Genomic DNA, 19,053 nt, shown 5'->3' on the forward strand with positions numbered 1-19,053 from the left:
GTATGAAAGGCAAACTTTTATTTGCCTCATCAACATGCACCATTGCTGCCTCAATCATGAAGCAGTATCGGGGATCATCCTTAGACTAGCACCCCCCCCATTAGGAGGCTAACCGGACATATTAGTATTAGGGCGAAATAAAATCATAATGAATTTAAATGATTTTGACTAAACTTGACCTAAAATGTTGCCATTTGCTGTTCTTGCTTGTTACAAACAGCTGAAGGTCAGAGAACCCGTTTATGAAATATTTTACCTATCGGGGAGTTCCGCTTTAGCTCAACACACATGGGAACTAGAGGATGCCCCACACCATGGGTTTGAGAACCTGGACGGGTCAACTCGGTCCTTCACGCACCCCCACAAAACCGCTAGGTCAGTAAGTGGAGTACCACACTGGGTGATAATGACGGGTATTTATAAACTTGTTTACTAACTGGGCTGAAACCGAATTCCTGGTGATGGCAGCGCATACATCCCAACCCTCCCGATTTAGGCGTGAGACTCACGATATTTCAGTGAAAAATATTGCTATTTTTCACATTCTCCCGCCTAAAATAATTCTTTCCCCAATGCTTTTCTATAGGAAAATTGTCTCCCGATTTCTCTGACAAAATCTCCTTCCTAGGTGCGTCGTTAGGTTGGCAAGTATGGCAACACTATAAACACTCTATTTGCCACACGCTATTACGGTTCCATGGTATTTGCGATCAAGCGTCCACTGATTTAGTACTGGCAATTTCCTTGTTTTACAATGTTGTGGCGTTCAAGAGCGGCCAGGATCAAGCCTGTCCTACTTGTCAAGAGACTTTCTTTCTGGACGATGTCAACGCCAACACCTCTGCCCTCTTTTCCAGCTCGTTAACGTGCACGCGTTCAATGCATTCCCCTTCTCTCCCGGGCTACACCCACCATTTAAACTTTTGACAAAAACAAGTTGCAGTTTGGAGGACAGACACCAGATGGCGGCATAGGCAAAACATGTCAATCTAGTTCTAGGACGAATACATGCTGCATACTGTCCTTCTGCTCTTGTGGATGTGAGTGGGGGCCCTAAGCGGCAACACCTTGAAGTACATACCCACCCCACAGGCTTAACAAACAGATTCCGTCTCTGATGCACTTGCCTTTCGTCAGACTTGGGAAACCATCATTGGGGGTCGGGGGGCGGGGGTCACATTGTCCAATTTTGTAAAACACACTAGACCCTATCCCCAGTAGGCTGAATCCCTTTCCCAGACAGACCAAACAAGCTGCTGCCCGTTGCGGCGGCGTCAGACATGTATGTATGTGTGGGATTTTTAAAGCTCCATTCTAGTGGGTTACAGCGGGGGCAGAGGTTGTTGGGATGGGTAGGGGGCAGTGGCGTGTCCAAGGAGGGGCCTGCGGTGGCACGTGCTACCCCTGGAATCCGATTCGGCACCCCATGATCCTAACCTATGATCATTGTGTGTGTGCTCTCGTACTTCATGCCAGCCCTATATAAGTCAGTGCCCCTCTTGGGCCACCCAGTCAAAAAGAGTATGGGCATGCGACTGGTGAGGGGGGGTGGGGGTGGGAGCAGGGGCGGAAGAGGCCCAGATGGGGGAGAAGAGAAGTGCAAGAAGATGTTACTAAAATAAGTCATTGGAAGGTTCCCACTGGGTCCAGACACCGGCGTTAAAGTTATGGGACGATTTGGCCTAAATCTTGGTTTTATCACGCCTGGCCTGTTGTAATACCCGGACTGGATCAGGCGCATCGCAGAAGAGTGGGAGTAATCCCAGTCCACTCGGCGCACCAGCAGTCCCTGTCGAAAGTAACATACATCTCGTGACCACAATAGGGAAGCCGCCAATTGTCTATTATGCCTGTGGTAATGGTAAGCCCAGACATTTGGATAGGCCGTGGCCTAGGGCTCATCTTCCAGAACCAATGGCCACTAGTGTGCCCCAGTTGATTTAAATCCAGACGAGGAATTGGCTGGAGCTAAAATGCCAGCTACTCACCGAGACAGAAGCCAAGACTAAGATCTTAGCCCAAGAGATGCCAGGAAGGGGATACCATATGCCCATCATACTGGCACATCAACCGGTTTGGGCATTGTTTCACTCTGGAAGCCTGCAGAACGTTCGGATCTAATCTAACTAGAGCCACTTCAATCCAACGACCTAATCCGGGTGGAGGTGGCGGTGCTGCCAGGATTACCAGAGAAGGTTATCATCGGGAGAGAGCTACAAAGTATGATTATTCGTTCTGAGATACTCAGAAGAAAACCTCTATGTGTAAATAAAAGCAGCAGAGGGCTGGAGGAGGAGCAATGGTTGGTTGGAGTGGCAGACCCATAGAAGAGTGAGAATAACCACAAAATGTATCTGCCTGCTCCAGGAGAGGCACAGAACAAATCTGGTTTCCCAGCGGCATCGCCATGGCCTGTGAGCAGTGCTATAAAGATGCTGCAGCAGGACATGCTTGCGTCTGTGCAGTGCAACGACCCCGTTGCGTGAACTGCTACTGGCAACAAAGCTGCTGGACCGGCTTTTTACAGGCCAAGTCCATGGAGTGCATGAGACCAGCACTCTTAAAACAAACCACCTAAAACATGTAACCAATTTCCAGGCATTCTATCCTAATAAAGAAACAACAGAAAGCTCCAGGTGCAAGCCCTTGTACTGAGCCCAGCCCTAGGGGAAGGGTTAGCCACTAAAAAGCCCCCTCTAGTAGAAGGCAGAGTGTAGGGTGTTGGAGATCAGTGAACAAGTGTTTCGAGAGTGTTGGAGGAAGGATCAGGAGGCTGAGAGAGGCAAGTGGAAAAGGACGGGCGTGGACAACATTGTGCCAGAGGGAGTTATCAGGTGGGAGGAAGCAGGAGCAGGATGAGAGCAGAAAGCTAACATATGGAGAGTGAGAGAGATTCGGGCAAGAGGAGTGGAGTAGAAACAGGACATCGAGAGGTGGCTGAAAGAGGGCCACATCATAGCAAGGGGAGTGGAGGAAGGAGCGAGTAGTCAGATTTGTGAAGAGGAGGAGAGATTGTGCCAGGAGGAGAAAGTTCATGGGAGGAGGAGAGAAACTTTCTGGCATGCAGAGGAGAAAAGAAAGCAGGAGAAAGCAGACCAGTGCAGAAAGATTCCAGGTGGGAGTGTCTGGCCCAGGAAGGAGATTGGGGAGATCCCTAATCGTAAGGGGGGAACCTAGGGCAGTAGGAGGAATGAGCACGTGGCAATGTGTCAATGAGGTGCAGCTGAAGAACAGACACAGAGAATGATGCAGACAGGCCAGGGTGAACAGGCCGTAGGATCAAGATCCTGGAACAATGAGGTGGAAAGGTATCTGAGGGCCTGTGGAAGCTGGGGGAGAACCTCCCAGATGTAAGGAGCTTGGAACTGCTACCAAACTCCGATTGTACCTCAAAATGGTTCTTGGGGACCAACGGTGTGTGAAGAATAGCAGTGAGAAGACACGAAGCAACTGTGATGAGAGCCCAGCAAGATACCGAGTAACTGGAGGGGTCAGGCCCTCCAACCACTGAAGGACTTTTGTGTGGAATGTTGAAAGCAACTGGGTGATCCTTTACTTTTCGTTTTCTGTGTCAACACTAACAAAGGGAAAGGAGGCCCACGATTTGAGAGACTTGGGGGTTAGAGGGAGAAACGGGGGAAAACTGAACAGGAGAATCCTCAAACACAGTCTAGTCTATCTAACATTTTGTCGCACGTTTTATTATTTGGCCTACTGTGTAAGAATCCCAAATAAACTAAACTATCTCTGCTTAACCCCAATTGTGACTGGCCTCCTTTTTTCACCTATGTCCATGTGGTGACACTGACAAAAAGGCAGACTTGTTTAGCGACCCAAAATAACTGAGAAAAACAAACCGAGCTCAGGCATAGCCGCAATCAGTAACTGAAGGAATAATCTGCACAGTAACCTTTGAATCAAAATCGCTATGGTGGCAGCGCTGTAAGGAGAGATGCCAGGAACTTTGGGAATATCTGGCCCTTGTTCCAAGGTTCCAAGAAGAGCACCATGAGTTCCACAAACAACTACAGGCTGCATTTTTCCATCAAACTTTCCAAGAATTCGTCAGGATTGCCTTGTAAACCGGTGCACCAAGGCATGAACACAAAGCTAACTTTAAATATCCACACGCTAATAGACTGGTGCTCTGGGAACATTTACACCTCATGTAGGTAGATGTGATACAAGCATCTGCAGTTTAACCCGATTGTCCTGCTCTGATAATTTTCCACTTTTCTACCACATCATATTTTTCACCCACCCATTTATCCTTCGTATTCCTTCAATTTCCTTCTCCATGCTGCCTTTCCTACCCACTTTCCCTTCCTATGGCACACTGAATTGCTTGAGCAGGGTGAGGTAAAACGCCAATTAATATATCTTACTGAATGATCAGAGCTCATGGGAGACTGGGTATACAATTAATTTATGGTGGACTGCACCCGGCAAACTTTATGTTCTGTTTTGACGTAGAATTAGACTGTAGATCTCAGGAACTATGATATGATATGATAAGGTATTTGTAACGCGCCTATACACAGGTGTTTCAAGGCGCGACGAGGCAGGGAGGGGAGGAACAAGGGGAGACAAAACAAACGATCCTACTAGGCCAGGTGTCATTCAGATCGCGCAAGTGCAGGGGTGGGGGAGGGGGGAAAAGTGCAAGGGGAAGGGGAGGGGGGGAAGTGCAGTAAAGGTAAGTGGCGTAAGTAATAAATAAAAAAGGGCCAGCTAGTGGCAAGTGCAAGGTAAGTGCAGAGCAAGTGCTGGGGAAGGGGGGGGGCTGTAGGGATACAGAGACAGTCCCGTAGTGCAGAGGGGTTCCAGGGGATCAGTGACTGGGACCAGGACCGAAGGCAGTTTAGAGTGGTCCAGTTGCAGGATCAGTGCAGTTTAGTGAAGAATTAATTAGCTGTTCAGAAGGGGAGAGGGAGAGAGAAAGCAGAAGCAAAGAGGAAGGTTTTGAGGTGCTTCCGGAACCGGAGGTGGTTCTCCTCAAGTTTCAGGGAGGCAGGAAGGCTGTTCCAGAGGGAGGCCCCTGCCGCGGAGAGAGATCTACCCCCAGCTCGTTGCTTCGAGAAGCGGCTGACCATGAGGGAGTTGGAGGCGGATGAGCGAAGGGCTCGGGGAGGAAGATATTTGGGAAGAGAGAGTTGAAGGTATTTAGGCCCCAGGCCCCAGAAGGCCTTGTGGACAATGCAGAGGGTTTTGAACTTTATCCTCGCAGCCACTGGGAGCCAGTGTAGGGATTTCAGTCCTGGAGAGATACGGTCCCTGGGCTTGAGGCCAAGGACAAGTCTCGCAGTTCTGTTCTGGATGAGTTGCAGAGGGCGGAGAGTGGAGGCAGGCAGATTAAGATAGAGGCTGTTACAGTAATCCAGCTTCGAGAGAACCAGGGCTCGGGAGACAGTGAGCTTCTGGGGGAAGGAGAGGAAGGGAAGAATACCTCTGAGGAGGTGCAGCTGGTAGTGTGACCTCTTGGCGACGTCAGAAATATGAGGAGAGAAGGAGAGTGTGGAGTCGAAGATGACCCCAAGGTTTTTTGCCTTGCGGGTAGGAGCAGGGAGGGGGCCAAGGGAGGCAGGCCAGAGAGCTGCAGGGAAGGAGGGAGTGGGAGTACCGATGAGTAGAATCTCAGTCTTACTGGCATTAAGGCAGAGGTCATTGAAAGAATTCTTTCATTCTGCTGTGGTGCAGCCTCTATCAAAGCTTTTTATATCAGGAACGACAAACCTTACTTATCAAGTAGTCTTTCTGAGGCTTGTATCCATTTAGAATCACATGATGTGCATATTCTGCCATCTATTGGTTGGTCCAGAGTGTTAAACGTTGTTTATTTTCCAAGTAAATGATGGTCATTGAATGGGGAATTCCTGTTGCACTAGCCCTATACAGGTGCATGTACAGAAATGGTCTCCCAGGAAGTTCTGTACATGCACCTGTACTTCAGACCCCCTACTTCAATATGGAGGCTTTCATTGGGGGATCTATGTGATTCTGCTAAATAGATGTTGTCCTGGACATGAACGTAACAAAAACTGCAACAAATCTATGGTTTACCTAATACAACTAAAGTAGCTTTGAAAGTATGCCAAAAGTGTGAGAGTCCCTCTACTGAGAACAAACATGTCTCAGTAGCCTGGTGCATAGGATAAAGTCCACTTGGAGACCAATGCCCAATTGGGATGGTCTACAATCCTGTGAGAGAGAACACGGCTAAATAACCTCTATTGTGGCATGCTGCACACCCAGGAGGGTATACAATCATATTTTTGCTTTCTAATCCATAACAAGCAAGAAAAGCCGCTTAACCAGAATAACCAGGCAGTTATGCACACAAAAGACAGCCCAGCATCAAAAGGTTTTTAACTTGTGTTATGCAAATTCACCAACTCATAAATGTAGCAAACCCCTGAAAGGTGTGTGTGTTGCTCACTGTACCGAAGGTGACAAAATACGTTAGCTAAAATATAAACTACGTTTTACCAATTTTTATGAGGGGGTGACTCTGCTGACCGCCAGCTCCTCCCTTGTTCTGCGTTTCACCCATCACAACTCCAAACACAGAGAATAATTGCAGAGGTCATTTAAATGTTCCGCTTGTGCTTTTAAAAGTGAATCATTTTGTTGGATTTTTTTTTCCCTTGAATAAGATTTCTGAAACCATTTCGGTAAATGGAAACCTTGCATTTTTCAATAAAAGTGCTGCCAGATGGCACATTTTGTTGTGAATATTTCGGCAGTGCACCACGATCCTGTGGTGGGGGTGGGGTACCACAATGCACATCAATTCTCGGGTGATGGGGTCTCCCTCTTTTTGTACGGGCGGCACCATGTCCACTTACAAGATTGGGCTGTTGACTCCCGTCCCTCCTCGCTGTGCCGGCTGTAATCTTGCTATGAAACTCTCAAACACAAGGGTCTTCCTGTAACCCCGCTCTGAGGCTATCATTGCAACTCTAATGGAAGGGTCTTGCCTCAATGGGGATCCTTTGTGCAGAAGTCTTCAGTGGCCCACGAATGGCCCTCCTCTGCCACAGAGGCCTGCACTCTCTGTGAATCAGTTTCTATCCTTCTTTTGTGCAGGTCATCAGCCATGGATTGCACTGCCCTTGTGAATTTCTTATTGAATGCAATGCATTCACACTTGATCTGGACAATCCTGAAATGTTTTAACTGCGCCGTCTGTGCAATGTCCTTTGCTTAGGAAACAGCCTTGAGAGATTGTTTCCAGAGAACAGTGCTGCTCTGATAATGTTACTTGATGCAGCCGTTTCAGGCTGTGTGTCCTTTCTGTTGTTCCTCCTCTGGTAGGAACTCTGATACAAATGCAGTCTATTGGGCGGGTTTCCATCACACCATGCTCTCAAATGGCAGTTCTGTAAACTAGGGACGCGGACATGACTCTCTCACGACCCCACAATGCTAGACACACCTTGCAGACTTAGTGATTTCAAGCTTCCAACAAATAAAAACAAAACTTATCAAATGCCACAGTGGCAAATTTTATTCGACAAACTATTTCACTGTTGAAGATCTGGTGTCCTCAACACTAGTGTCATGATACACGTAGGATTTAAATAACCAGAATTTGCAAGCTGCATGGTTATTGGCTAGGCATCCAAACTTTACTCAAGATTAATCTCAGCAAAAATTATATTTTTGTCAGTAGCATTTCCTTTTCTTGACACACAACTTGGAACTCATTTGCAGCATATCCTGGAAGGGCGTCTAGAGAATGTACCATTGTTACATCAAAGGGAAATGTTTCATTGTACTTCACTTTGACAAAGTGACTTTGTGGGGTAATGAGGGGTAGAGAGTTTGGGGGCGAGTACGGTGGTGGCAGCGGTTCATGGTTTAGAGGCAAGGTAAGGAGGGAACCACTCCATTAAATAAAAAATAAAAAAATGAAGGAAAAGAAACGACGTAAGTACAACAAAGTATGTCACTTTGATAAAACAACAGAACCGTCAAGAGTAATACACATTACAGGGTTTGGGTCTATTTGACCTAAAACATTTGACCTAATCATATTTGATCGAATTTATTTGACCTTTTTTTAGGTCTAAAATGTGGGGGGGAAGACCCCCCGCAACCCTCCTCCCACACTTCCCCTCAACCTAATCTATACCCTTACCCACCCCTATATATTTAATTAAATTTGACCAAAGAAAAGATCAAAAAAATTCGATCAGATGTTTTAGGTCACATGTTTTTAGGCCAATTATGCCAATACCCATTACAGAGCAAGGACCCAAATCCCCCTGCTTTCAAGGCCACGCCCTCTTCTCCAGCCTTGAAGCAGTAGTCTGGGCATCTGCTGTGTAAGCCAGTGGCATTTTACCAGGGATGAAAAGTGGCCAACTTCTGTCAAAAAACAAACCTCTGCCAACTTTAGTATCCAAATTAGGCAACTCTTGTGTGCTCCGGGGTTCATTTGGAAGATTGCCTTGTGCCGCTGCTCTGTGAAAAAGTGAACTGCACGCCGTAGCATCATCATGTAGTGGGAGTATGGAACGGTGTCCTCTTTCTGGGACCGTCTTCAGGACACCATGTACCATGGTACTCTTCCACGTCATTGACAGTGAAGTGCTTGGCCATTCTGTGAAATGTGCCTGAACGCCAATGGAGGAAGGGCTGATGTCAAAATTATTAGCATCAAAGATGCTTGGCATCAAAGGGTTGTTCCTTGTTAGGAAATGTCAAAATGGTTCTCAACGTCAATGTTGTGGGGCATTCAAAACCTACTTTGACTAATCTCTATGCCTGGAACGCTTTTCTAACTTCTACTTGGAAATTAGCTAGCTCAACATTTTTTCAAATATCAAGGTATAATGGACTGCTTGTGCTTGTTTGCCCTAGAAGTTACCCCAGTCTTTCACTCATGGAAGAGAGTGATCAGTACTGCTGGCAAGATTCTACTCTGCATTAGAGAAAGGGGGTTGGGCTTTATTTGAAGAATTGCATTTCAGGATTATCTTTACAGAGAAAAACCCTGATCAGACTCGAAATCTACAAGCTACTCTTTCGCTGCCAGCACTTTGCTTTCCAAGGGCAATTATGATATATATGACAAACATTGCTTACCCAGCGATAGTCTTTCTGTGACTTGTCTCAGCTTAGAATCACATGCTCTGCATAGACCACCATCTAGTGGTTGGTGAAGAGTGTTACATCTTGTCCTTGTTTTCAAATTCGAAAAGGGCCGCAGACAGGCGCATTTCTGGTACACTAACCATGCTCTACATATACAGTTACCCCCGTTACCTCAATCTGGCTCCTATTCTTCTTCAGTGAGATTTTACTTGGTACGGACTGCAAATCGTGCATGACTAGCTGGAGATGATGGCAATCAATGAACCCCCAAAGTGTGTTCCTCAATCACTGCACACTTGTGAGAGCAGTTTGAACATGATCTGAAAGATTTATTCAAAATAACAATTGTCTTTTCATGGAAGAGATATACAATTAAAGAACCTATCGTTTGCGACAATTACCATTGGAGCTGCTTTTGTCATCACCAGTTCACCGCCCTACCACCAGATAGAGGTGATGCAGAGAAAATAGGTCTGATTATTTCTCAAACACCAAATTTTCTGTGCTGTTAATTTGAGTAACAGGGCATTCTAGGATTCTGCTTGATGCTCCGACGGGGCTGCTCTAGTAAAAAGCCCTTAATGTTTTACAAATGTTAAACACTGTTCCAAATGTAACCACCAATTGGTAGGAGCTTCTGTGCCCTGGGTATGTATCAGCTGTGCAGGAATGTGGTATGGCAATAGTGCCTGGTCATGTTAAAGTGAGTGCTATTAGAAGTGTAATGGCTACCGCAGAGGTCAATATGGAATGGATGAGTGTGATTTCAAGAGCAAGGCTAGGCCAGGGAATGAATGTGGAGGGGTGTGATCCAGAGTGGAATATCTAAGTGTGTGATTCAAAGGGTAGTGCACGGCCTAGACATGAAGATGGAGGGGTGCAAGCCTGAGATATTTTCAGGTCTGTGTAGGAACGTGATCCGGAGGGTAGTACCAACCACTGGAGGAGTGCAACCCTGAAAGAGATGCCTGGTAGATGGAGGATTGCAATTCCCAGCATAGTGCCACACTGTGAATTAGTGCGATGTCAGGGTAGTGCCAGGACTGTGTATTTTAGGGTAGTGCTAGGTTGCCTAATGAGTGTTATTCGAGGGTAGTGGTGGGCTGAGAAGCGGTGTGATATGGAGGGTAATGCTGGGCCAGCGGAGGAGTGTGATCTTGGGATATTGGCAGGACATAAAGAAGTGTGATCCAGAAGGTAATGCCACATTTATTTATTGCATTTATAAAGCACACACAAGCCCTTGGGCATCAGGGCGCTACAATCCAGTTACATGGAGCCCATAGGCTGGCCAAGTCCTTACATCACGATTAGGCAGTGGTATATATGAATAGGTAGGGTACATAAGAATAGGTAAACATACAGGTACAAACATGACAATGTTCGTTCATAGGTTACAGAGACTAGGACAATTTGAACGCCTAGACTGCTGATTTGGGGGATGATGGCGGGGTGATAGTCCACTAATTCAGGTGAATATCCAGGTTTTTAGGGCTTTTTTCGAAAAGGCCCATTAAGAATCTTCTGCTCTTGGGGCTGCGGGAGGGCGTTCCAATGTTTTGCAGCAAAGACTGGGAAACTTGAGCCTCCCGCTCTGGTTCGCTTGAATTTTGGTTAGCTCAGCCTGTGGGTGTAGGGTGTTCTGGTAGGCCTGCTCGTTTGATGGATAACTTTTTGAGCTAGGCATGGTGGGGCCACTTTTGATATGCACCTGTGGGTAATGGCGAGTGTCTTGAAAAGGATGGTTTGCTGTAGGGGAAGCCAGTGTACTGCTTTCCTGGCCTCAGACATATGGTCATGTCTAGGTAGGCTTAATGGCGCTCGTAAGGCATTATTTTGAATTGTCTGGAGCTTGTGTATGTTGTGTGAGGATGTGCCGGCGAAAAGGATGTTGCGTTAATCCAATTTTGCGCCTATCACGCTCATGCAATAGTTAAGCAGTTATCTTCCGATATATAGGGTCTGGCTGCAATGAGGATTTTAGTGGCATATGCTGCAGATGAGGATATGGCATTTACTTAATGGGAGAGGGTGGTATCTAAGGAAACCGCTAGGGTATTCACAGCCAGTGATACTGTGATCATTGTGCGGTCTATGTTGAAGGCAGTGTAATCTACATCCAGTTTGTTTATGATTGAGAATGGCCCGACTAGAAGTAGTTTTGTCTTTTCATCATTGAAGCAGACGCCATGGGTTGCCATCCATGCTTGGATGGTGGTGTATGGGGTGTTTAACAAGGCAGAGTCTGAAGTGTAGTTGCCTGATAGTGGGAGGAGGATTTGTGTATCATCCATGTAATTTTTTAAATAATACCCTGAGCGTCTAGGAGGTCGAAGAGAGGCTTAGTAAAGATATTATACAAAGTGGGATAGACACAAGAGCTTTGGGGTACTCCAAAGTTAATGGCAGCGGGTGCTGCACAAGCTTGGTCAGAGAATACCTTCATAACTCTGCCTTCTAGGAAGGAGGTGATCCAAGCTGCTGCTTCATGAGAGAATGCGGGTGCAGAGGTGAGATGGTGACATGCGATACTGTGATCTACCAGGTTGAAGGCTGCGGATAGGTCTAAGAGGAGCAGCAGGGATGGTCTCTAACGTCGTCCATTTGGTTTTTAGATCAAGTAGTACCGGCTCAGTACCATGGCCAGGGCGGGATCTTGATTGTCGGACACCTAGGATTTGTTTCGATTCAAGATGCTGTTGAATCTGGATATAGACAGCTCTGTCCAGGATTTTGAGAATGACCAGGACTGTGGTAATAGGTCTATAGTTGTTCAGAATGGCTGGGTCTAGGGACGTTTTTTTTTAGTAACAGTAGGATCCAGTCTTCTTTCAGCAGGGATGAGACTATTCCTGTTCTGAATGAAGCATTGATGAATGTTTTGATGAAAGGGGCCAGTACTTCTGTGCAGTCTTTGATGAGTGGGGCTGTACAAGAGTCTCCTTTGCATCTCGAGGGCTTAAGGCTTTTCAAGATGTGTAGTGTGTCTACAGTGGTTATATTGTTAAATGTAAACTTAGGAGTGCCGGATGTACCACAATTGATGCTTTGAATGTTAGGGCTGTTTTGAGGCGCAAGTTTCGTGATGGATTGTTTGACGGCTATTTTTTTCTGTCGCATGTCAATATTTTGCAACGTGGCATTTTGTATACTGGTACACCAGGCACGGTCTTTGATCTCGGATGAGGCTTGAGGGATGGGTGATTCCAGTTCTTTGAGGATGGTGAATAGCTTGTGCATGTTCGAGTTGGCATTAGTTATTCTAGAGTTAAATGTGGAGGCTTTGGCTGTGGTGATGGCCTGGTTGTACTGTTTGGAAAGGGTGTCGAATTCCTGTTTAAAAGGTGTCCGTAGGGGAGTTTTTCCAACACGTTTCTGCCGTTCTTTTCTTGGACCTATGGTCAGCAAGCTCTTGGGAGTACCATGCCTTAACGTGCATCAAGGTTTTTGGCTCTCTTGTGGGTTAACAGGGCGATGGCGTTAACAGCATTGGTTAGTGTGCTGGTATAGGGCTCAGCTAAGACTTGAGGGTCTGAGGTACAGGTGGATTCCAATTTGAGTGGGACCAGGAAAGGTAAGATGTTTTCTCTAGGGAGTTTTCTTGAGTTAGGGGCCCTGGAAGGTGGTAATCGTTTGGCAAGAAGTTTTGAAAGTTTCATTACTGGGATGGCAAAAGTGATTATATGGTGGTCCGACCATGGGCATGGAGTGTTATTTTGTATGGTGATATTGCAGTTGAGGTCGACTATCGAGTCGAGCGTTCGTCTTTTAATGTGCGTGGGGTCGTTGATTCGTTGACAGAAGCCTAGGGAGAGCCGTGAATTGACAAGAAAGGATGCCGATGGGTCGGTGTGGTCACACATGTGGAAAGGTGTGATCTCAGGATTGTGGAAGACCTGGAAGGAATTAAATCAAGAGGGTAATGCCAGCACTTTGGAATAATGTGATCTTGGGGAACTTTAGGCCTAGTAGGAAGTGTGATCCATTGCTAGTGTCACTCCTTTGGAGGAGTGGGATACATAGTGCCCATCATCTGTGATTCCAAAGGTGGTGTCTAGCCTGTGGAAACGTGGGATTGCTGGATGGTGTCAGGTCTGTAGAGGAGGCTGTGTCCACGGTAGTGCATAGTGCAGTGAAAGGCTTCAGGGGTAGTGCCATGCAGTAGTGGGATCATGAGAACAGTGCCACTTCTGTGCCGGAGGGTATTCCAGTGGTAGTAGTGACAAGTCTGTGGAGGCGTGTGCTAGGTCTGTAGATGAACTAGTGTTAGACAGAACGCTCTCCTTTTTACCTCATCAGGTGACCCCCTGTGCTTTTTTCTGGATTCCTGGATTTTTGACTCCCCTTTTCCTCATGACCGGGCTTAATCTAAAGCCTGAGCGAGTGCGGCCCCTTTTTTTTCTGTCCTGCCTTGCGACTCCTTAGGCATGAGAACCCCCCAAGGTGCCTCTTAGTGTCCAAGAGAAGGTACCCAGTCTCTTTTAGTCATGTGGCGGCCTTGTTGCCTGTGTAATATGGCTTCACAGTGTGGCAGTAGCTGTGTTCTTTTGATCCACTCCTGCATTTCACAAAATTGCCTTTTTTTTGCCTCGAAGACACTCTATCCCTCTTAGTGTACAAGAGAAGAGGTCGCTGTATTCCAGGACTGCGGGCTGAAATCGGTCCCGACTGGCAAATGCATATGCCTGTCTAGGAGAGTGTAGATTCACTCCTTTATTTGACAGCCCTTTCAGAGTGCAGGCATGTGGTTGGTGAAGGGATGATTGGCAATTGTCTGACCACTCCTCGGTTTGCATGAGGCGTGGTGTGTGATTGGGTGCTGTGCGTACCAAGTGCCTCCCGAGAGGGATAAAGGCAGCACCCAGCCAATGCCCACTCCACTAGTCTACTGCTGGAACTCTGTACCTGCATTCCTGGAGGGCCTGCTACACCGGGAAGAACCATAGCTCTACACACTCACACTTTGGTGCTCCAACAAATCCAATGGCAAAGCTCTGCCTCGCTAGAAGACCAAAAGGAACACACTGCTGCACTCCTCTCCCCCAATCACAGGACCCACTCAAAGGCCTTGTATGCCCGCCACTCCGGACTAAGCCTGTATCGATGGATAAAGACCCTGAAGATTCTCCTTGCTGTACCAACCTGGGTTTTTTAATCCCAGGACATCAGGCAGGCGCTTTTCTTCTGGGACGCTCCAGGAACCTGCGCTGCCCTTTCGATTGCGACCACACAGCCAAACTCGCTTCTGAGTCCTTCTTCCGTGGATGCCTCCCCTCCAGTGTGACTTTGCAAGGGTTTCTTCAACAATCGTTCTGCCCTGTGGTACCCCTCAAGTCGATCGGAGCCTCAGAAGCTGGAGACTATGTCAGAGGGTAATGTAGGAACCTTGCATCGATAAGCACCGCTGGCAGCAGCATCTCCACTTTTCAGCTCCTCCGGCTGGGACTCTGGACTCAGAACAGCCACATTTTGAACAGTCATCCTTTCCAAGGCTCTTGGGGTCGTTCCTGCACCAGTGTGTATTCGCTGGAGCCTAAGGTGGTCGCCAAACAACATACAGAGACCACCTCTGGAAACCATCAACTGTTGCTGCAGAACTGCTTTTCGGGCCCAGAATATTGCTCTTCGTACTCTTTGGTGCTGCAGCGAGTCCTTTCTTTGCTCGTTTCCTCATCAACAGTCTTCTGCGGTCTCATTGCCTTGGAGCTCCAGAAACTGCTCCTTGAGAACTTTTCCCACCAAAGACTGCCACAAACCCAGACAACTGCCCCCCTTGGTCTTTTCCTGGCCTAGCTAGGAAAAGTGTGGGCATGTGCTCATTCTGGGATTTGTGAAAAGCGTTTATTGTACCTGTACCCCACTCCACCTCCTCAGAGATCGGAAAAGTGTCCTGCTTACCCGTCACTGCATTTTCCCTTTTAGGAAAGACTCCTAATCTGTTGCAGAGTTGCCTTTATTTTGCAAAGTTTAGTGATTTATATCTTGCCTTTTCTTATATAAAGGATTCATTTGAATAAAAAACTATAGCGTGTGGACATTCTCATATTCTGGTATTTGTGAAAAGTGTGTACTGTGCTAACCACCCACTCCACCTGCTGAGGGTTAGGCCTGGGCTGCCCTGCCCAACTACCGCTTTGAGAGCCCGGTGAGCTCGAAGAACTCACTAGTTGCCCCTGAGCCAGGATGATATACCTAAAGACCCATCCCACAGGGTTAAAGGAACATCTCTCAAACAGTGAGGTTCTGGGCAAGTTTGGGATCCCAGGGTAATGCCATTGGATGGCCTGGTACATCATTTTGACGGTCCATAAACTGGCCTGAATAGCCCCAATGGCAGAGCGGTGCCAGAGTCATGATGTTACGTAAGTTATAGTTTGTCTGTAGCAAACTGATAACCAGATAGGTAAGTAGGCAGAGATTGGGGAGAGTCAGTCAGGGGCCATGGTTGCTTTACTAGTCAATCACTGAGATTCGGCTTACCCAGGGTGCCCAAGTCCTTCTTCTCTTTAGGCTTCACTCGCACCCGCTGACTGATGCCGATCACTGGCTGCACCGCCGCAGCCTCACTACGGGACGGAAGCAGGTCAACCGGTTCGAACACTTGTGTCTTGTCGTCCTCAGAGTCCTGAGATACGCCCGGCAGGGGTGTGGGGCTCGGAGCGTCCAGCGCTGCAGGAGAAAAAGTGAAAACATTAACAGAAATTCTGATTCCCTCACAGATCGTTTTACTAAGATATCCTGTGGCATGTGAACCGCAGAACGCCACAGGGTACCCTTTCCTCCCCACAACACCACCCCCATGAACTCTTCTCTGGGGGATCAACTGTGACTCCCTGACAATGTGAATCAAATATGGTGCATACATTTAGTTCCAATGACTTTTGTACCTTGGAGGACAGGCTATTTGACCTATAGTTTGCAGCGTTTCCCTGGTATCATCCTCTGCACTGGGACTACACATTAGGTATGTGTTTTAAATCACATGTCTAATAGTTGTGCAGCCTTCCCTATCACAATTAACATATTACAGGGTTTTGGTTTGCAATGAAACACGTACGGCTAGGTTGAGATTTACTTTATACGGCGATATGTCGGCATACAAACCAACCAACACACTCAAACTTAAATACACTAGGCCTACTACAATTTCTGCCATTTAACTTGGAGCAAGCCGTCACCAAGACATATGAAACTGGGACATGAAGTACCTGACAAATAATCATTATGTGAATTACTGGGTTTCAACAGTGGTGACTGTACAACATAACCAGCAACGTTGAGATCAAGAATTCAGCACACCGGGTTTTCAGGATAACCACTGTCTATGCACATAACTCGCACTTAAATGTACTATATTTTGTGCAGGCAGCCTGAAAAACGGAGTACATTTTGCTCTTCGGGACAAGACTTAGTACCCTCCTCCCACCCCCTGTCGCAATGGCTAACTTGGACCTTAATACCTATGGCATTATAATGGGTTATATGTGCGACCTTTCATGCTGAACCACTGCAAGGCAGAAAAAAGAGATTTTCTGTGTGTTTAGCCCAGTTTCACAACCTTTCAGGGGGAATATTCCCTTCTAGTCATTCCAGATCAGTTATCTGGCAACCGGGCAAAATACCCTGCAATGCCAGGCATCGCCGAGCAAGCACTCTGTGGTGTTGCAGAACACTCTGGGCGAGCAGCGAGCAAGGGCTATTCAACATCCGGCTCCACATATTTATTATTATAATGCGGGTATTTATTGAATATAGGCCTGGTTTTGGGAAGCAACAGAGAGCTTTACAAGTCATGGGCAGAACTACACAGTGAGGGGAGCAGAAATACAAGGACGCTGACAAAGGGGAGAGGGGGGGTGGGCAATTTGGCAGCAAAGGAACTTGAAGCAACCAGGGGAGGACACGGGAGCAAATGATTGGCCAGTCTCAGTTAAGGTGGGGAGTGGAAGGTGTGTAGACCTAGGTGTTAGGGAGCAGCTATTCCTTGAGGAAGAGAGCCTTGAGCTCCTTCATGGGTTGCAGACTGGACAATGTACCCAAGCAGACAAAATGCATTTGGGCGTTTTGAAAGGCTGCAAAACTGGACCACCCCAAGGGAGCAGGCCTCAACCAACTGTTATATTCAGGTATGATGTCGAGAAGGACGAACAAAGGACAGTCTGCTACAGTCTCTCACGAGAAGCGGAGGTGTTTTCTGGGCTTGTGCAACAAAAAAAAATTCAGGCCCCTTAACTCTTGAAGCAGAGATATAAAAGATGCCAGGGGCGCAAAGCGCCGGCGCAAAGGACGGACAAAGGACAGTCTGCTACAGTCCACTGCAGACAGAACGGTGGTGTCTTCTAATGACCGCTTTTAACCTGTGTGGTCTTGGTAGCGTCTTACTTCGGCATGGAAGCGAGGAGTAGCAGCGACAGTCCACGAAAGATGGGAGCCCTCTGTCCATGCCTCGTGAGTTAACCACCATTTACTGCTACTTGTGCTGGTGTGTACAGAACTGTACTATTTATTGGCTTTATTGACTGTAAAACCCGTGAGCCACAGATGGCTACCTCTTCCACTACTGCGATTACTATGACGAAATTAAGAAGCAGTCATAACTTTGATAGTTGCTCTCCTTTCTCCACCGCTGCTATTGAACTGATGGACGTTCCTACAAGCAATACGGTAGGGAAGGTGGTAGCCCCGCAGAATGCGTGGGAAAGAGTGTTAGTATCACAGCGGTTGTCCCCCACAGCCTTCGGTCTGATGAAACACCTGCCTGGGGACTAACAGAGGGGGCTGGTCCAGCAGATGGTGGGATTATCTTGTCTAATTACATAGAAAAGGCTGTAAACATGTTATCTAATGGTGCAAATACCAAAACTTCCAGTAGCCCACTCTTGTATGATGTGGAATCTTGTAACGAAGAAGTAGCTATCTCTGCTGAAAATTGTGACGAGGGAGTTCTTCTGGCACCCAGAAAAATAAGACACCTTAAATGAGCCTTTTGAAGATTCTATGGTGCTGGATGCATCTTTTCTCTGCCTCTGCCGCCAAATGGGGGATCCTGACAATTCGGGGGAATTGAGATCTCTGAGGGATATGCAAGGTGGGGCTACCATAGATAAGTGTACACAATGGGAGAATCTGAGTCTACTGGATCAATCCTTGTGCCAGGGTACTCAGTCAGATGTCTCCTTTAAACCAATTCTGAAACCAGCTTCTATTTTTGAGAATCACACCCCAAAAAAGACTCTAGGTTGGTGGGACTCACCACATTCTCCCAAACATCAACTCTTTTGAGTCCCACTCTACCTCCGTTCTCCATCTGGTTATCCAGTCTATTTTACATGTGCATGATAATGTCAAAGACAGCGTTCAGGACAATGCTGAGAAATTGACCAAAATAGGCAGCAATGTGAGTTCTCTCCGGGACAGTGTGGTTAACCTCAACGAAGAGCTGAGGGACCTGGGTAGGCCTCTTAGGCTCGCTACTGAAGAACGTGAGAAGCTTCCTTTGAATGATGGTCCGATGATATCTGTGGATGATGCTTCAGACATGCAGACACCCAACAGTCCCTCTGCTTTGTTGGAATGTTTACCAACTCTAAATGTTTCTCTTGTTCATTCGGACATTGAAGCTCAGCCTGAGACAACGATGGCTGACCAGGACCTGGAGTTGTCCATGAATCAAGTTACCATCGAGAACTTAAGTCAACAGCAACAGTGGGAGACTTCTAGAGGGAGAAAAAAAGAAGGACTGCAAAGCCAATCAGTCCAAGAAGACAAAGAACTTACCGGCAGTGAACCATAATAGGCGCAAGTCTTCAAGTAAATCTCTGAATGACTTATCGGATGTGGATGAAATTATGGACTTGACCCAGGGGGATACTTTGCCCGGGCCAGGGTGGTGGCCGGGGATCAAAGAAGACAAACGGGTCTCAGTCAGAGCCCCGCCGGGCCAGGATGTAAATT

At 47.1% G+C, this 19,053-nt stretch overlaps 1 protein-coding gene across 2 annotated transcripts in view; it reads right to left on the reverse strand.

The window, feature by feature from the left end:
- PIK3IP1 (phosphoinositide-3-kinase interacting protein 1) overlaps positions 1 to 19,053 on the reverse strand; it is a 93,702-nt gene that overhangs the window by 10,959 nt on the left and 63,690 nt on the right. For both annotated transcript variants that reach the window (XM_069619800.1, XM_069619801.1), the window contains one exon: positions 15,580 to 15,768. In XM_069619800.1, coding sequence (XP_069475901.1) covers positions 15,580 to 15,768 — 189 coding nt within the window. The remainder of the gene's footprint in view (positions 1 to 15,579; positions 15,769 to 19,053) is intronic.

Source organism: Ambystoma mexicanum, chromosome 10 (assembly GCF_040938575.1).
Source record: "Ambystoma mexicanum isolate Mex_15411 chromosome 10, UKY_AmexF1_1, whole genome shotgun sequence".
Classification (NCBI taxonomy): Eukaryota; Metazoa; Chordata; class Amphibia; order Caudata; family Ambystomatidae; genus Ambystoma; species Ambystoma mexicanum.